General features: G+C 38.6%; 1 protein-coding gene across 3 annotated transcripts in view; it reads right to left on the reverse strand.

The window, feature by feature from the left end:
* Positions 1–20,505, reverse strand: part of SOX5 (SRY-box transcription factor 5) — a 386,873-nt gene that overhangs the window by 205,572 nt on the left and 160,796 nt on the right. For all 3 annotated transcript variants that reach the window (XM_040967762.1, XM_040967768.1, XM_040967777.1), the window contains one exon: positions 3,843–3,929. In XM_040967762.1, the coding sequence (XP_040823696.1) occupies positions 3,843–3,929 (87 nt within the window). The remainder of the gene's footprint in view (positions 1–3,842; positions 3,930–20,505) is intronic.

Below are 20,505 nucleotides of genomic sequence, written 5' to 3' on the forward strand. Positions count from 1 at the left end.
GCAGATAGGCTCTTCCCTTGAATCTGTTACTGGCAGTTCTAGATCTGTCTGCTGTTTGCCTTTATTTTTTGTAGAATGAATAAAAATGATAATCACTAACAGTTCATCCTTGTTCTTACGTTAGATAGAGGAAATGCTTGCTCAAATACCGGACATAAGACTGTGTGTTTAAACTGATGCTCTGTGACCAGGGCTCAAGGGTCTCCCCCCCAAGAGATAACAAGTGGACACAACACAGGCTCTAAAGGCATTCCTGGAGGGCAGGGGCAGTTTTCCTTTGGACTTTCTTTGGCCTTGTTGGTTATGTCATCAGTGTGGATGCTGGCAAGTCATAACGGAGGGTCTGAGCTCAGACATCTGCTCCACCCCTGCACTCCAGGTTTTTGTTACTGTGGACCTTGCTAACGTTGGAGGCATTTGAGCCGGAATGAGACAGGGGACAGGAAATCTGTCTGTTTTTCTGCCTTGCAAAGAAATAAAAGCAGCACCAAATCTTCAATCTAGGTGAGCAGAAAGACAACCGGATATAGACTTTTCTGAGTGACCTGCTCAGAGAACCACCTGTAAAACACCCAGCTATGCTCACCTCACCAAGCCAGAAATAATGCCAACATTCCACATGCAGGAATTTGTGATATAAGTCTACAAATAAACACAGTCAGCAAAATACAAATTTTGCAGTAACTTTGCAAGAGAATCAAACGATCTGGGATCCTTGGGTGAATGGAATTCCATGCCAGCTGAAACAGTGTGCGTGGCACCACGAGGCTACCAAAGCTGCTCCTCCTCACTCCCACACCACCGCGGCCCACTAGCTCAGCTCTGCCACAGAGAGAAAGCTCTGTACAGTGGCCAGCCACAGGAGATGGCTGCTTCAAAAAGAAGAAGTGAACAATTCTTTCAGGCAGCTAATCAGTCTATAGCATATATTGATTGTTTATTGGTAGCAGGGCTTTTAAGTTTTGAGGTTTTTTTAAAAACTGTTGTTGTTCTATGAAACTGGATCTCGTGCCCTTTCCGGTGTGGTCTTTAGAGGGCTGTTTACAATGTAAATGTAAAACTTCATTACTTCACATTGATGAAGAACCAGAGCATAAAATGGCATAAATCCTAACAGGCAAAATCGTCTAACATGAAAAATAATCTCACGCAGTTAGAAGTGGGTAACCTTTATCATCTTGCATTGTTTCTTTAAAAAAAAAAACTGAGATTGACTTTAAGCGAGTATGACAACTGTTCACTGATAGCTAAACTACCCACTTCAAAAGCTATTTATTCCTATTTTAAATATTTATCATTTTTTACTTTTTAAATATTAATGTAATGCCTCTCTAAATTTTTCAAAGATACCATTCCCTTTCTGTTGAAAACCCTCTGAAAGTAACGCAGTGACTGTGAGCTAAAACGAGCACTTTCGAATGGAGCCCACTGTCACTTGGCTATAATCTGAAACTTTCAAAGAAGCCACACAAACACACACATGTTCCATTTTCCTTATACTAATCCAGAAATCAGAAGACAACTGACCAGGGACAGTGGAGAGAAGTTTCCATCCACCAGAAAACACTGTACATGCTATAAACTGTACGAAGAGCTACTCCAATATGTTAATTTAAACGACCATTGCTAAGTGCTCTAACCTTCATCATGAACAACCTCCTATTTTCTGACTTCTCAAATCACACACTTCTAGCCCAAAAAACAAGAAGCAAAACTCCTGACACCTTTATTGGCTGGTGAAAAGTGGCCGAGCAAACAAGCCAGCCATTCTTCCGAGGACTTCTGAGGTGGTATGAAAATGACATTCCTGGCCACTGCCTCATCTTTGTGCCTGACCCCCCAAGCACCTTGAAGTCAAACACAATTAAGCCCAGAGGGTGGCTTACTATTGTCCGCTCTCTGCTTCCTAGCCACCTCAGAACAATGGAGAGTCATTGCAACTGTCCCGGGTCAGGCAGGCAGAGCAACCAGCGCTGTTTTCCCAGTTGACTGCCAAACCTGAGCCAACCACCTAATAACCATGCCCACCCTCCCGCCCAACTGAAGAGAGATCTGTGTTGCTTTTAAAATGCAGCAGAAAACAGCCCTTTTTTTTTTTTTAAATAGAACCAGAGGACAATAACTAAACTTGGGCTCTGAATGTGAAGCTTAAAAAACTTGAAATTAAAGACAGAAACTTCTTTTGTGATTGCACTGTAGCTCCCTAAACTACCCCCCAGGCAAGCCTGAAAGGACAGCTGAGCTTCTTTCCTCCAAGCTTATCATCACTGCTGTTGCTGCTTTTAAGTCCGACTTGTGAAGGGAGAACTAGGGAGGGAAAAAATGTTTGTCCTCCAATGGAATCAGATCACAAGGCTTGCAACAGGCAGTCTTCTATGCTATGCTTTTAGTTATTACCTTGGCCAGGGAGAAGAAAGGGCCTTACAGAATACATCCTATGCCTTGGGTGCAAATGGGTTTAAATCCCTCAAAATAGCAGAAAGGGTCTGCAGTCTCCAGAAAGTGGTACTTCTCCATTCTCCCCAACTTTGCCTTCAAGCTCTTTTAAGGAGGCACCACTGACTACTGTGAGTCAGAATCTGCTTCCAATATAGATTTTGGTGAGTGATTTATTTTTTAACCCATTTGTTCTTCCACCTTTCACAGCCTGAAAATCAAAGTGTTTCTAAAATTTTGTGGAAAATGTGATACATTTACAGTGATGCAAAAAATTTTTTAACTCATGCAAAGTGTTTTTCATAACACTCCTGTTTTCATGAACTTGTTGGAGATCTCTTATTCCTGTAACTCTAAGATATCTGAATGAAAAATGAGCCATTCAGGCAAACGTTTTTCTGGAAGTTTCCAAATACCTGGGTTCTGCTGCCATGTAGGTCAAACACTTGAGGAGAATGAGGAGTTGCCTTTTTTCCAGATAATTCTGATGTACTAGAGACCTTTGCTTCTCTCTGCGAGGACACTGGCACACACACATACCCAAAAGAAGCTCTTTTGTACATATTTCTACATGTATATTAATATAAATCTGGTGCTTTTTGTATATATACTCAGCATCCACTAAAAATATACACAGTAATATGTAATAACGTATTTTAATATTGATAACGGAGTAGTTTGATTTTCTCAAGATTAACCCTATTTTCAAACTTTGACTCATTTAATGTCCTGCTGACCAGAAATAGAAAATTCAAAGATTACCCATCAAGCCCTGAGAACACACACTTAAATTATTTGAAATGATCATTTGCTACTATATTTTATGAGGAAATCAAAGCTTCTCTTCTTGTCCTAACAGAAATGTACTTAAGTTACGAATATTCAGTCTCTTCTGTAACCCATGTAGACTTTTTCTTAGTTGTGTACAATTACCAACCTAGGTGGAACCAAGCAAAAATGTAACATTAATTGGCACAAAACAATCTAGGATTATACCTTCTCCATTCATTTTTGGTTTTCACATGTGCAAAAATGCGCATAACCACTTCGCAAATAGAGAATGTATAACGTCATCTGAAAGACACAGTTTAATAAAAGTTTGCCATGGGTACGGTCATTTTTAGGAAATCATTTACTTTTTTTAAACAATGAGCGTGAAAGCCACATGGAAGACACACTGGTGTTACTCTGCTAACAGCAGCATGTTCCTGATTCTGGAAGGCACATCCATGAACAACAGGAGACACCAACAACCCTGACACATTCTCTTCCAGAACAGACAGAAGAGACGCAAAGGCACTCGTGCAAAGCAGAAGCTGGAAGGGGTTAGAAGGAATGAATTCTCACTCATATTTCCAAACACTGTTTTGGTACATTTGGGGTCAAACTCAGGACACATGTATTACCTTTGATTTCACCAAAGTTCCCTGATCCCATGGCAAGAAGCTTGTCCTTCCAGTCCTTTGAGAGTAGCTTTTCAATACTGGGGGTTTCTAAGTAGAGAAAAACAAAACAAAACAGTAATAAAATCAACAGGACCATCTTTACATAGATGTTCATTAAAAGCCTATCTGTTGACAATAAGGCCACCTCTACCCTGGCCCCAGTTCATAATGACTTCATCAACAAACTGATAACAGGGGAGGAGAGAAAAAAAAAGAATGTGTTGTGTCACCTGCTGTTTCAAAATCATTAGCTTTTTCCTCTTGCAGAACAAAGCCATACTAATTCTTTATGACAATGGGTGCATATAAACCTGCAGTTCATTGTTTTTCAATTTGGTGAACAAATTCTTGCTATAATAGGAGCTTGTCAATTTCAGAGTGTTAGTCTGCAGTCAAAAATAATTATGTTGATAAAATGCAGAGTTAAAAAAGGCAAAGAATTAGCTCTTAAATCTGCTACATGTAATTATATCCCTCTGTGTGTTTACAATTACATCCACTTTATAATATGTGTTTAACATCGCGTGGTGGTAGCACACTGTGGCAAAAGTTGCCAGTACCACGAATGTTACAATATTAATAAAAAAAAGTTAGTATAAAAGCAGCTTTGAAAAAGAATGCAAAATCTAGGGAAGTGAGGAATGCTTATAATGGAACCCTATTATTTGCTTATTTTAGATTCACATCACATTTTATACAATCTCCTGTATTGTAGATACGACACATTTTAGAGAGCAAGGTACTTGCTTCTCTGTATCACAGGGGCTTTGACCTCCCCTTTTGTGTTGCGTTTTAATGTATAAGTAAATATAAATGCTAATAAAACTCCTAAACATGAAACTCAGTTCCAAACAATATAATTGTATATTCTTGTCAGCCTTTAGATGGGTACACAATTACAATGCCTTTCAATCCCACGATTAGCACTGCATTCAGTCAGAAAATGGAGTGTACTGAAAGATAAGTGTCCCAGTATGTGTCATCTAAATAACAATACGCACACTTATTATTTGCATCTAAGACACACACTGCCACTCTCTGCAGTGGCGTTTGCGTGGATCCTTGTTTGTTCAGGCGTTTTCTCGCCCCCTCCCCCGCAAGGAGTATAAAGAGAGTACGTGTTAACTTATCAACAGGACTGTCCTGGAGACAGTAAGATTATTAGGAACTGGTTAATTCCCCTCCACAGCAACATGCAATTCTTTGTCAACAACTTTGGACAATGCTGCTTATTTTTCTTCTTGTGTTCCTTCCCAGGATTACATATAATAGTGATCAACTATTACAAACACAAGGTCCATATGAAGTTTTCCACAATGCAGAGGGAAAACCTGCCTTGGCGGAAAGAAAAAAAAAAAGCAAAATATGGAGTAATTCTTTCTCATGTCAAAAAAACTTAGCAGAAACGAAATGGTGAAAAGCAGTGGTTGCCTGCGGTGTTACAAAGAATACACATTTGGTGCGAATATCCACGCACAGACCACTGCCTCCGTGTGCAAATGCACCAATGGAATGTGTGAAATGTATTTTTGTGCCCTTTGTGATAACATTTCTCCCTTTTTCCACATTTAAGAAAAAAAAAAATACTTGACATTTTTCCTTTTCCTTTTTGTTAAAATAACCCCATGTATGTCTCATATTGTTTTGAAAATGGGACCAGCAACCCCGGGAGTAAAAAAAAAAAAAAAAGAGTAAATATCTTCATTCTGTAATCAATATTTCTGCTCAGTGAGGCTTTCAAAGTTTCTTTAAAATACTTTCTGCCAGGGTTTCCAGTCTTTCAACATTCCCAGAAACACTTTGTGAGTGAAATCATTTCTTAAACCTTATCAGAGTGGGTCAAACAAACATCGCTGTTTCTTTTTTCCAGCACTCTACAAAAATTCTTGAGTAGCATGTAAACAGGGCACAGCCAATCCGCTACTGGCAACAGAGCACTGTCAGTCATTAAAAGCTAACAAACCTTTGCAAAGCAGGAATGCAGAGATAGAAATCCATTGTGCACTAACAATAGGGCCCTGAACCTCCCCGCACGGAAAGCAGCCCATTTCACTTTGAAGGCTATTGTCTACAAAGTCCACCACAAAGCTTTTCCCCTGCAGCTAGACAAAATATTCACTGTAGTGTGTGCCCAAAGAAACAGAACCCTTCTGTCCAAGTCGCAGACTTAAAGAAACCGCCACAAGCTTTCCGAAACCTGTACAGCATTCCTGGTCTCTTTATTAACTAGCATAAAGTATACAAAGTCATTTTTCAAAACTACCTTTTTTTTTTTTATATACATACTACAGAAGAATGAAGATCTTCTTGCAAATCAAGCTCTTCACAAAATTACAAATCAGAAACCTATTGAATGTCAGGTTGTCGTCTGTGGATGAGTACAGATACCAACTCTTGTGGCTCAGATGAGGAATATTCTTGAAATTCAGACTGGAAAGTTATTTACTGAGTGATCTATTTACCAAAGGACTAGATGTTTTTACGTGTAGTCCCCCCATTTAATTCTAGCAGCCAACTCAAGAGTAAAGGCATGTTTATATATCACAAAAAGCAAACCTAAGAAAAACCAGATTTCACAAAATCTAATGGGCAGATGGAGGTTTTTAACTGTGTTTATCCTACAAATTCCTATCTCATATACTAGCAAGAAAATGATAATGGTTGCTTCTCTTTGAGGACTAAAGGGCAAACTGAGTACTGGCTACTTGACTTGGCATCTAAACCTTTTTTTTACAGCAACCCTCTCATTTCAATGTAGATGTATCTGTTTTAACATTTACAGAACCAAGCTTAAGATGATATACAATATGGCCAATATGGAGCTACATTAAGTCTTCTGTATCTTAAATCTCTACTATTTCCAGAGTTTTTTTTTTTTCTCTCTCTCATTTTACTTCTGGAAATAACCCTAGCTAGTAAGAAGAACTCTACTGGACAGATGAAATGAAGTTTTGAAACAAAAAAAAAATTCAACTTTCCAGACAGATACACAGGGATGAGCAGCAACCATAGGACTGAAGGGCCAAGTATTTTATAGTCCTTACTAAGCTCAGACTGTGGTCCAACTGCATGACTTGGCACTTCAGAACTCTACACTAAGTACTCACAAACAATGACCACAGAGCCGAAATACACAATAGAATGGTTCGTTTTACTTAGGAAATGTTAGGAAAACTGTACCAAAAGTCAAACTCTGAGTTCCCATCATGACTTTGACCCTGGATAGCTAAAGTAGGCATGACAGACAGAATGGCCGGAAGAGCAGATTACTGCTCACAATTCAGCCTTCTGTCTGAATCTGTCAAAACCACAGCTTCCAGCCAGTCACCCCCAGGTCACCCCCAGGTCCCTATGGTGTCAGTTGGTTTCCATTCGAAGTTCCTGAAGAAATGATCTCATAGGAATGGACATGCAGCACTAGCTGAATTTCTAAAGTACAAACAAACAAATAAAGCCCAGTAAAACTCACATGGACAGCTCACAATTAGAAATTAGAGATTTGTAACACCAAAGGCAAAATTCCAATATTTACAATACATCTGGCTCATTAATGTGCAAATACAGTGAAATTCCACACAATTACATAAGCACTGCTTCACTATTTAGAGAACAAGCTGCAGTTATCTATTATGTCATTTTTGAAAATAGTTTTTAAAACACAAAGTCTGCTTTGTACATGGGATGTGTACACAGTTACACGTAATCATTCAAATACTTTTTCATGTTAACACACACCATGGTTTTCATTTACACACTTTTCTAAAGCTGATGTCTTCCCCTCTATTCTGCCTTGCCCTGATATTTTAAAGTTTATTTTAAATTTTATTTTATTTCTTTTTCATTGGAGAGACAGATCTACACAGAAAATGACAAAGAGAATGATTCTGTCTACTGGTTCACTCCCCAAGTGCCTGCAATTGCCTGGTCAGAGCTCAGTTGACCCAAAGCCAGGAGCCAAAAGCCTGTTCCAGGTCTCCCACACAGGTGCAGGGTCTCAAGGCTTCATGGGAGGTGGAGTAGCCAGGACAGGAACCAGTGTGCACTGGGATCCCAGCACATGCAAGGTAGGGACGTAGCCACTGAGCCATTGCGCCGGGCCCTCATTTACACACTTTCTAATAATCCTTTTGGGTCAGGCATTTGGTTCAGTGTTAAGACACCAGTTGGTGTTCCTATCTCTTGTCTCGTGGCAGTTCCTGGTTCCAGCTTCCTACTAACGCGGACCCTGGAAGGGAGCAGTTCTAGCTGAAGTAGCTGGCTTCCTCTCCTCCACAGGAGACACCTGAATGTAGCTCCTAGCTCCTACTTTAGCACAGACTCACTTATCAGGGGTCTTTTCTGAGTGAATCAACAGACGGAAATACACACTCTCTTACTCCCTGTCTCTCAAATAAAAATCAATAAATAAACATTTAAAAAATTCTCCTGGGACTGTCCTCTGCTGAAATTTGTTTCACTTAACTACTAGAGGATCATAATTGCCTTCCAAATAGAAAGTAGGGCTCCCTATACGAAAATAAGCATGAAAGTTAACAATAAATGTTATTTGCATAGCATTCCGGCTTACAGAAGGCTGTCAGACACAACAGAGTTGTCAGGGATGTAGAGAGAATTATTTTATTTGTTCTGCAGATGAAGCAGCTATGGTTCAGAAAGATGCTCTGCCTGACATCACCTAACCACAAAATACAGAATATTTTATCACAGAACATCACAGAATACAAACTCAGGTCCTCTATCTCTTTGACAGAAAGACTAATATGTATTTTCTGAAAGATAAAATCAATCCTAATGGGGGGAAGAAACAACAGCCCACATGAACTTGGTTCCTTTTGCTTCTTTCTGCCACTAGGACCTTTTGGAAATATTTGTTTGCTTTTTCCTTCTCACCCTCACTTCTATCGCTCACATATGCTTATTCACATCAATGCCTGTGGCAGTCCCCACCAGTGAATGCCCTCCCCGACTGTGCCAGCCATTGTTACAGCAGCATCCTGCCTCTTTAGGGCCTGTTCGTCCCCTATAACTCTCACTCCATTTTCCCTTTAGTGCCAAACACTCTTAAGACTGACTCCCTCATCTGGAACAATGAGACCTAGAGACTCATGCCAACATATTGTAATTCTCCAACACGCTGCTGGTGCCAAGAACTAAACCACATTCGCTCCAGTGCAGTAGCTTTACACACAGGCTCAGGTTTGTGCATTGTGTTTATGTACTTTTCCGCCCTTTAATCTCCCTTCAGCTCCTGTGGCAGAGCTCATCAAAAAATCGAATAAGCAAAAACAATAACAACAACAACAACAACAAAACAACCAAAAAGAAACAAACAAAAAAAAAAACCCAACCCATATTTATAATCTTTGACTTTCAAACAAAGTCCCAGGAGTTAGGTCACACTAAATCTACCACTGTTTATAGCTTAATTTTGTAGCTTCAACTAAGCCGTGTTATTCTTGATATGTGACTGTCTACACATTTAAGAATGGGGATCATTTTTTTGGAAGGAACAGCAATACAGCCAAATCTCGGCATACACTAATACCTCCTCTGAAGTAAAAAAATGAAGGCATATGTAGATGATTCATGTCATTGAATCATAATTTTAGAGCTGGGAGAATCCTTACATATCATTTAGATAAGCAATTCATAAAACTAATGTACTAAAACATGTATCAAACAGAAATGGAACAGAAAGGGTTTGGCAACTTTGAACTGAAACAACAAAATAAGCATCCCATTGTCATGTTCATCTAATTAACACTGAACGAATTTAGATCTCTTTTAATAAGAATTAGATCTTGGTGCTAACCAACTGCCAATCTTCAAGAGACATACAGAACATATTCTTTAAATATCAGACCAAAGACATCAGAGATGGGACATGATGCTCTCATTCAGCCTGTGTAATAACTGGTCCAATTTAAGTCTCCAGTTTGCAGATCAAAAGCTCAAATTAGATAATTTGCCCAAAGTCACAGAATCACAAATTAAAAATAAAGGAAGTGTCATTTTAAATTCAGTGTCCTATTCAATATATTGCATACTAATACAAGGAGACTTTAGAAATTGTAGAAAAGCAAATTGAAATAAAAGTTTGTTTTTGTGTAAATTTTTTTTGGAAACTCATATATATATATTTGGATATACATTTTCCATGAGCTCTTTGAAGACTACTTGTACCACATCACAAGTTCTGATAAAGTGCCCAACTTGCAAAGTGAAATTTTGGTCTCAGGCAGCTCATCCAGTTTTAATTAATAATGACAAGACAGGTGGTCTTGTTAGAATTAGCTACTCAAATAATCCTTCTTAGATTTAGATATTGTTAACTCGATATTCTACTCTTAAAAGCCTTCATCTGGTAACATAAAGAAGGTAAACGCAAGGTAATAAGTTTGGTCAAACGTATTTTCTCTTTAAAAGTTAGTTTCAGTTCAATATATGCTATTTGTTCACAAATGGGTGACAAAATTAGTTTTGAGGGTGACAAGAGGCTGTATCCAGCAATTTTCTTATCTGTAAGATTTCCATTCATGTCAACCATAGCTTCCTATCTAGACATCATTTTGTAGCCAATAGTATTTGATATAGTGTCAGTAATGGAGACATTTATATATCTGGGAGTTACTTTTTCACCCAAGACCAGAAGGCCTGACACAAATCCACTTAGCAAAGCAGTACAACTAATCTTCCACTAGAAATGTCAAGTTGTTCGAGGAAATGCTGAACACACACACACACACCCCAACAACTCACAACAGCAATACCTCTGAAACTCTCAAGTATTAGCAATTCAATAAGCCTGATTTTTAGATGTAATTCTCCTGAAGTGACTGTTGCTCTGGGAATACTTTAATTCTAGTATTTGCAAAACACGTGCTTGTTTCCACTTGAACGTTAATAAGAGCTTGTCGAAAGGGGGAAAAATGCCTTTGGCTGACTCACGTTCTGAAATGTTTAATGTGAAATCAGTTTCTAGAATATGAATACCTAAATATTCAGTCACATGCTTAAATTTTCTTCTAGCACCAGCAGAAATTTACTCACTTGTTCAATTACATTCTATGTCATACCACATTTTAGAATATTAGTTAAGTACACTGCAAACAAGATGGTAAAATTGCTACATATCAATAATTTTGATCTTCCTCTCCAGAACCAAGTTCTTTACGTTCAACACAAAATTGACAATCTACAAATCTGTGAATTATAGAATAAACAGTCTGTTGACGAAAAAAAAAAAAACAACTCAGAAGTAACTGCATCTTCCTGTATAAATGACAACTATTTGTTTTGTTCCTGTTTCAATTACTGGATCCAAACAAAATACATTGTAATTTAAGGCTGATATTTCAACAAATAATTGCAAAGAATCATTTCATGCGCATAAAGTCCTTTTTATATTCTATTACATAGAAAAAGAAATAAAGACTTGGCGCTGCAACCACCTGCCTACCACTTCCTACTGTTGTAACTTTAGCAAGTAAACTTAACCTCTTTATACTTTAATTTACTTACCTAAAAGCCAGATAACTGGATTTGCTTCACATGGTTGTTGTGATAATTAAATAAGGTAACTTAATAAAGCATTTAAGCAGCACTGGGCAAATAGAAATACCTAAAAATGTTGACTAACATTCCAAGTACAACAGGGACTAGGAACCCTAGAGAATTGTTTCAAAAAACAACTTACAGGATGTGTGTGTGTGAGAGAGAGAATGTGAGTAATTTGTATGTAGGCACAAAATGCAAACATGTTTCACCTCAACTCTCATTAAAAATATCTGGAAATAAAAAGTTGTATCAACGTGTAAGTGTAACCATCTCTACCACTACTCCTAGGGTTTTCTATTCTGTGTCATTCCTGTGACTTCTTCAGCTAGACCACACTGACAAAGATGTTAAAGAAAGCGTGCAGAAGTACAAAGGATATGGAACTGGTGGCATTTAGCTCAATGAGTGAATTGCCCCCAGTGGCACCCAAATAAATACTCAGATAAGCTTTACCTGCCTCTTTCTTTTTTTCTTTCTTTCTGTCCTTTTCTCAAGGGTTGTCTTATCTAAACTTCCCAAAATTTCTATTAGGTCTTCAACAGTATTTAAAGCTTTTAAGCCAGGGTTGTTGACGTAACTGTGATTATTTTTATTTATTAGCCCTGTAGCTCTATCTTCTATCATGGATAAGTTACTATAAACCGCCCCCATCTCCCACCCTGCTCACTGACAGCAAAAGTGTTTTAACTTTGAACACAAGTGGGAAAGCACAGCATTCTGGCCTGTAGTTCTCTCAGGGAAGTGCACAGCTAAAGAATGCTGTCCATTCAGATTGGCCTGATTTATGATGTCAGCAAAGAGTGGGAGGGAAGATGCACCCGGGGTTCCTGCCACTAGACAAAGTGAGAGTTGTGACAGTGGACAGGAGGAGGAGGAAGTCAAAGTAATGCAGGAAAAAGACTAGAAAATCAAAAAGTAACAACATAGAGTTTATGGTGCATCCCATAATGAGCATCTAACACAAATGAACGCAGGTCTTAAATGTGATTTCTGTGGACATTCTGATTAAACCACTCATCAAACAACCAGCATTCTTATTACACTGTAATAAGTCTTCCACCTGTATTTCATTTGAAACAGTATTTTCAGGTCTGGTGCCTTGGTGTAGCATGCTAATCCTTGCTAGCAGCAATGGCATCCCATATGAGTGCCCTTTCTAGTCTCAGATGTTCCACTTCCAATCCAGCTCCGTGTTTATGGCCCAGGAAAGCTGCAGAAGATGCTTAAGTGCTTAGGTCCCTGTATCCACATGGGAGACCCAGAGGAATCCTCTGGCCCCTGGCTGCACACTGCAGCCATCTGGGGAGTGAATAAGCAGGTGAAAGCCCTCTCTTTCTTTCTAACTGTGCCTTCAAATAAAAACCAGTAATTCTTCAAATAGTATTTTCTCAACTGTGTACATATGAAAGATGGACAAAGAAAAGTACAAAAGATAGCAGAAGAATTCTGTATAAGTTATTTGAGAATCAGATATATTTAAGGCAGCACCATCCTAAGATCATAAGACAAATGTGTAAATAAAACGAATAAAAGCTTACAATGGCTGAACCATATCACAATTTAACAAAAAATGAGAATGTATCATCTAGGTAAAGTATATATGCCTACTGTTACACTTCAGAATTCCTAAAGATGTATTTAAATTACACATAAAATTACCAAACATAAACTGCATTCATATAATTGTCCATTTAACTGGATATCAAGACCAACCTAAAACTGGAAATTACTGATTACAACTGCAGAGTTTTGCTGTCATTCAAAATTGTACAAGGCTGTGGTAGAGAAGATGAACTAAATACAAGAAGTACAGAAATAGAAAAATCAGTCACCATACATTAGAATGAGAATTCCAGTACTTAAAAAATACGACAGAATGTTTTACCAACGGAAGTGAGAATTAGAGTCCGTGCAGCCTGATGCTAACCCACTCCACACCCCGATTCGTCTCTATCACAACATATGTGAGAACAAATCGCAGCCTCAGCTTGTCAGATGCTGGAGAAGATACAAACAATAAAAAAATGACAAGATTCCTATGATCAATTAGAGTCTGTGATAAGCAGGTAGTGGTATTTTTCTGTCCTAATACATATTTTCAGATTCAAAAACTAAGGAAAATAATCTGATTTACTTTAAATGATACATCAAAATTCGCACAGACCCTTATCACCCAAAGTAACCCATCTGCCTTCACAGCTTGTTATATTTGGTCTCATAACCTTTCAGGAATTTAGGATTGTCTTATTTTTGGAAGACCACACAATAGTTTAACTTGTAAAATGGCATTTGATGTTCACAAGCTGAGATAGTCGAATGAAGAATGAAGACCACACTTGTGTATAAACTACAGTATGCTGCGACCCTCAAAATTACGGCACAGCAAAATTAGGAAAGTTCTTATAAGAAATCAGAGCCTAGTTAAGAGGGAGAAAGGTCGAGCATGATTTTAACCTTTCCACGTATCAAAGATTTACCATTCTCAGGGACAAAAGCAGGGGCTATAAAAAGAAGTCTGTATAATCTACTGATACATTCACTTAATCCATGGATTAAATGATTGCACACTACCTGTACTATTGCATAATGTGCTATTATAGGTTCTTAGATTACTAAGAAAACTCAAATAATGTGACATATTTACTCTCATTCTCTATATACACAGAAAAGTTGGAATGTCATCATGTATCAATTTACTTTTTCAACAATCGATAATATTGAACCCATCAATCTAGAGTTCATGATCACAGAGCTTCCTCAAATGCATAATTCCAAGTTAATTATGTCTTCCTGGTGTCCCCGGAATGTAAACTTTCCTAAGGCCCGAGATAACTTCTTGATGAATAAATACCGATTAAGTGTAAAAATATGAACAAGTGAATCCTCTTACAACTTTACAAATATGAACTGAACTGGAAACTTTTTACAAGTGAAAGAAATTTAAAAGAGCAAAGCTACTGACTTCTTCAAAAGGTAAAGAAATTGCACTAATACTGTGAAGTTATTTGAATATCCATTACTCACTGTCAGCTGAAAAACCTAAATATATTCAAGCTTTAGAGACTATGTTAATGCATTAAGATGAATTACTAGTGTGTTGTCAAAACTTCATTTAGAAATATTAGATAACAAATATGAATTATGCAATGAGATAATATAAACTCATACATTCAGCATGCAAGATACTCTGAAAAGCAGAAGTGTTTGTTGTACTTTTATGTGAGAGCAAAAGAGAACCTCTTAAAATGTAAGTTAAGTGACAAGGCAACTGAATGGCTCAGAATGGAGGTAGGACAGAAAAAGAGAACAATGTTACAGGCAGATCTGTAACCCAGAGAGGACTGAAAGATTAGCGTCTTTGTTGAAAGGATTCTCAGTGAAAGCTCATCAAGAAAACGGCAGGACCACAAATGACTAATTGTGGTAAGCCTAATGTGGTGAAAAATAGACTGTATCTTGAACAAAATGTACATGGCTTACCAAAGGACAGCATATTAGCTTATTGTTTTGGAGATTCATATAGATAAATGTATATATACATATACATATAAAAATGTATATATGCACACAATCTATTTGCTTGAAAAGTAAGAGTGACATGAGAGTGAGTGAGTGAGAGAGAGACTAAGATCTTCCATCTACTGGTTCACTTCCAAAAGACCCGTAACACTTGGGATTAGGATAGGCCATAGCCAGGATTCTAAAATTCTATCTGGGTCTCCAACACGGGTGATAGGGGCTGAAGCACTTGAACCATTATTCACTAAAGGTGGAGCATTAGCATGGAGCTAGGCCTAAGGTAAAATACCTCAGACTTGATCTAACATTCCAAGATGAAGCACAGTTGCTCCAAGGCCCTAGCAGACCACAGCGGAGACCTGGTTTGAAGCCCTTGGTGCCTGGCCTAGTCCTGAGCACTGTGGCCATCGGGGGAGCAAACCAGTACATGGAAGAGAGAGGAGAGACAAAGAGAGAAAGAAAGATAATAAAGCCAGTGAGTAACATCCATAGAACCATATCTCAGGTCTAACAACAGGGAGGAAAACACAATGCACATGTTAAGTACTGGAAGGAATGTCAAAACTAAAATTCTGTTGACTATCCCAATACACTTCTCTTCCTAGATGTATCACCTATGTCTACCTCTGTCACTCACACTTCGTGAAATCAACGTGCAACATATGTATAGTTTAAATTGAATCTCGTTAGACATACGCCAGAAGAAAACAACAGGCTATATTGGCAAGGAAACCAAAGATGCTCACCGTATTACGGTATGTACTGGATGCTTTCCTAATGAGTCACTGGATTAAATAGTACAGTACCAAACTCTGGAGAAGAGGTCATTTAAAACAGTCTGGGGTATGTAGTAAAATATAATGAAATATCTGATACATAAACATAATGACATAAGGCGGGGGGCTTTGGCCTGGCACTTACAGGATCATTCTGGATCCTGGTATTCCACTGTAGAGTGCCTTGGTTCTTCCAGTTCTGGCTCTGCTGAAGCATACAGCTTCCTCCTAATGCTCACACTGGCAGGCAGGAAGTAATGGATGGCTGAAATATTCAGGTCTCTGTGCAAAACCCAGATTCAGCTGATGACTATTGGCTTCAGTTCAGTTCAGCCTCAGCAGTGGGCACTTTGGGGAGTGACGCATAAGTTGAGAGCCCTTTGCTATCTCACTCGCTCTGCTTCTCAAATATATATATATATATATATATATATATTTTAAAGTTAAGACATAAATCAATATTTCAGCTCAGAAGAATGGATGGATCCAGTAAAATTTTAAATGAACCTATTTTCTGAGTTGGAGGCCAAGAAAGGAAGATTCTACAAACTTGAGAAGGGTCTTCTTGGAAGCCACAAAAACCTACGTTCCAAGTGACTCCAATGTGATTCCAGGTGTTTACACCTCTGGCAACGTTCTCTGAGTGTCCAATGGAAAACCCTAAGACTTGCTGTCAAGGATGTCGCAGAAAGATGAGAGTGTCTCAGTACTAGGGGTCTTTCTTACAGGTTATCAGTTTCCTGACGCAAATGAGAAATGAGATTGAAGGTTTGAAACAAAAGTGACAGCCTGCAGCCAGTTGGAAAACACCATTCTCAGACTTCTAATAAGAGATTGCTCAGGGTCTTGGTAACATCACTTGTGATTCCAACTTTCTGCAGGTGTGCAAACAGAGAGGCACCAGGTAACCGGCCAACTGCTCAGGTCCACATCCCTTACTTGGTGAACCTACATGATGCTGCAGACTCCTGGCTTTGGCTGAGCCCAGTCCTGGCTAGTACAGGCCTTTGGGGAAGTGAACCAATGAATAGCATGGAAGCTTTCTTTATATCTGCCTTTGAAATCAAAAGAAAAGAAATCATATTTCAAGTAAAGGGAAGAGAAACAATGTTTAAATTCTAATAATTTAATGTTTAATGTTAAGAAGATGTGAACCATTCTGACAAGGTTTCCTAATAACGTATAACAACACAAACAAATAATCCCAAGTGTGGTAACTGGTCATAATTCAACTTGTACATAAAACGAAAAATTCCGTAGTGTGAGAAATGTAGCAAAATAAACATGTGAGGCATTATAAGCAATCTGTGATCATCAGAATTAATGTGTGTTATTCAACAGGGATAAACACTGAAAGATACATTATCCACTTAAAATATGTATTTATGAGATTAAAGGAAAAAATACTAAACATCTAAGAGAAAGAAAGAATACCTCTGTTCCATGGCAGCTACCACAGAACAAAAGAGAAATTACTTTATAGAATAAGGGGATTAAATTCACTGCATGAATATTTCCAAAATGCATAAATTTTATTTTGATAAAAGTGGATATGGCATTTGACCAGTTTTATCCTGTTATCCAATGAGTATCAATTTATTATTGTAGCCCATAACACCAGATGTAAGAATAGAGTTATTCCTCCCTCCACTTTTTTTCTCAGCAAAATACTCAGCTGAAGTAAGTGGTATTCAGAAACTATAAAGATGCAAAGCCAAATCAGGAAAAAATCAAATAAAACAAAAAGGAGTATTCTGTGCTAAGTGAAGCTGTACCCATCAAGTCAAATCCTGTATCTTTTAAAACATGACTTGATGGGAGTGTCACTGACACTCTCTTTTCATACGTAGTGCAGCCCTTGCTGTTGTCACACATGAAGTGCCTTAAAAATAATGGTCAGTGAGGTGGCACAGCATGCAAGAAAAAAAAATAAATAAAAAGGGGGAAAGTTTATTCCATACTCTTTGAATTACAGTTAGGGGGCTGGCAGTAGAGCAACTCTCAAATCCTTTAAGCCCACCAGCTTCTTCCCTCCATTAAATTAATGAGGCATCTCAGGTATTCGTTCTCCACCGGCGGCTCTGGGCTCTCCAGCTGGACACCTACGACTTAGTCAATTACAAACAGTGACCTGGGGGAGACATCTGCTCGTCATATACAATATTGTCTTATAAAAATAAACAGGACATGTTGAGAAGATTATGGTGAGAAGATACAAGTGGGGTCGTATTTGGGGGGCCGTTACTAGGGGCCAGTGAACAGCCACCATCTCCTCTTTCCCAATCAGGAAGTTCAGACCTTCAAAGAGGAACACTAGGAAGCACAGTACTGATGCACAGCCTGATGCTAAGAGGTCTCTGCTATTCCATGACTCCACTACCTCCTTACATTTATTAAGCCTAAATACATTAAGCCTGATTATAATCATTTTTTTTTTTATAATGCCACCTTCTTACTAGTGCTCATAACACTTGGCTCCCAGGGATGTGTGATAATGAAATGACTTGATGTTTTTCCCATTAAAAGCATCTGTTGGAGTTTCTATGGTATTTTTCTTCATATATTTCAAGCTAAAGGCCCCTTTACTTATTTATTTTTTTGTTTGTCTCACAATAGCCAGTCCCTTTTCAATGATTAATTTTCTAGTCAAAAACACTCTGTCTCTTTTTTTTTCGTTGCCCTCTCATTGTTTCAGAAGCACTTCTTCCCTTTTGCCTTGTTCACTGTAGAAACTCACCTCCTCCTGGCCGGGCCCCTGGCACAGGAGTGCCTCCAGCCCTCAAATTACTTTCACTGACATACATGCAAAAAAATTCAGCACAACCCCACCCACAGCAGATTACTCAATTAACAAAAACAAAACCCTGAATTATCAAGGTTACAACTGGGCCAAAAAGTACCGTAGGCATTGATATTAAATGACCTCAGCAGTCTCTTGATTGAATTGCAAACCTGCATTAAGTCATTGTTTGTGTTGTGCGTGTGACTTTATAAATGCTGGGTTGTAAGGTGGATTAATGGAGGGGCAAGAAGGGCAGCAGGGAGAAAGTCACAGAGAAAATTCTCCCTGCGGGTCACATTTTTTTTTTCCTTCTCTTTGGGTACACTCTTTATCTTGGAACTTCAATACAGATTCTGTGAAATCCTCTGAACTAGGCATGTTGAAATAACAGAAATAATAGACGCATTAAATGGACTGCAGCGGGGAGACGCCATGCCATCGGTAAGCAGCGCCTAACTGGCAAATCCGACAGGCCTTGTAAAGATGCCTCAATGACCTGGGCACCGTGAGAGGACTGAATGTTCCTTATCCTATGGAGGGCCCAACAAAATCAGCACTGATCTACTCCCCAAACTCGACTAGGCTCCAAACAGAAGGCAGTGAGTCTGTTGGTCTGTACGCAGAATGTTCCAGCAGAGAAGGTGTGGTGCTGGCTTCCTAAACTTAAATACATTACAGGTTTACAAACATGCTAAGTCCTTAAGTCATTACGTAGGAACTCAGCAAAACTATTTTTCTTCTCAGGAGTAAGGAAAACAAGTAAAATTTTCCCACTTAGAAATCCTTTTTTTTTTTTTTTTTGCAAATCAAGACCGTACATTCCTCCACACATATCATATTTTAATCAGTAATTGCCAAGGTTCAATTCTTATCAAGCAGTTTTATAGTACTCTGTTTTACTACTTAACTCAGATTTTCCTCCTCCCCCAAAAACAGGCAAAAGAAAAAGAAGAAAAAAAAACACAAAACAGAAAGGAAAACGAATAACTCTAAGTTAACTGGCTAGGAGAAAAGCTACAGTAAGTCCCTTTTCCTATTTTCTTATATTTGTGTAGCTGTTAGACATTTTGCAAAGGAGGGGAGTCCCAGCCAGCCTCTGACAACAAAAGGCCCACTGTCATTGAGCCAGTCCCAGACATGGTGGAAACCAGCCCACAGGAAAAGGCCTGGCTCCAACGCTAGGCCCCGGCCGAGCACAGTCACTACATTCACTCAAATTGGCAACAGGTCTCAGTGTTCCTGGCTCTGAGCTGTGAACAAGGGTCGGGATTGAATAACCAATTATACAACCGCTGACTGAGTTTATCCAAGGTTTGCAAACTGCTAGAACAGCCCAGTATTCAACCGACTGTTTTATCCTTTTCCAGATATAGTGTCATATCTCCCCCCGTGCTCCATTTACATGTCACTTTATTACATACGTCCATGAAAGAGGTTAATACAGTGTCACTCCGAGCGCCTAAATGCTGCGTCCGGGAGTCCCGCTGCTCTCCAGGGGCAATTCTACTGACACCTTTCTCTGTCTTTCACTTTCTCTTTGTAAGTTAAACCAAGTTTCTGTCAAGAGTGCAAAACAATGCATGAACGCACAGTAGCCGAAAGTCAACCATTTGAAAAAGAATCTTTATCCTAACGGGCTGTGCCAAAGTACCTACGTATAGAAAAAACTGAAAAATTCTGGAGTCTGGCAGTTCAGAGATCAGCACCCTGATCTGAGGCACTCTTATAAATTCATCTCAAAATGTGCCTTCCCCTTGTGCCAAAATGGATGTCTGAAAGTTTTAGACCTAAAATTTCTTACAGTGTAGTTGTTGGCCTGCTTTTATAAAAAAAAATCGTAACATGATCTAAAGAAAAAAAAAAGATAAAATTTTAAGTATTTGTCTAAATATCTACCAACCTGAAATTCCTGAATGGATAATTTCTGATTCCATTAACAGAAAAGGGGAAATGAGAGAAATAACACAGTGCCATAAGTCAGTTAGCATGC

Source organism: Ochotona curzoniae, unplaced genomic scaffold, assembly GCF_017591425.1.
Source record: "Ochotona curzoniae isolate NIBS_2020 unplaced genomic scaffold, NIBS_Ocur_1.0 contig_1482, whole genome shotgun sequence".
Taxonomy (NCBI): domain Eukaryota; kingdom Metazoa; phylum Chordata; class Mammalia; order Lagomorpha; family Ochotonidae; genus Ochotona; species Ochotona curzoniae.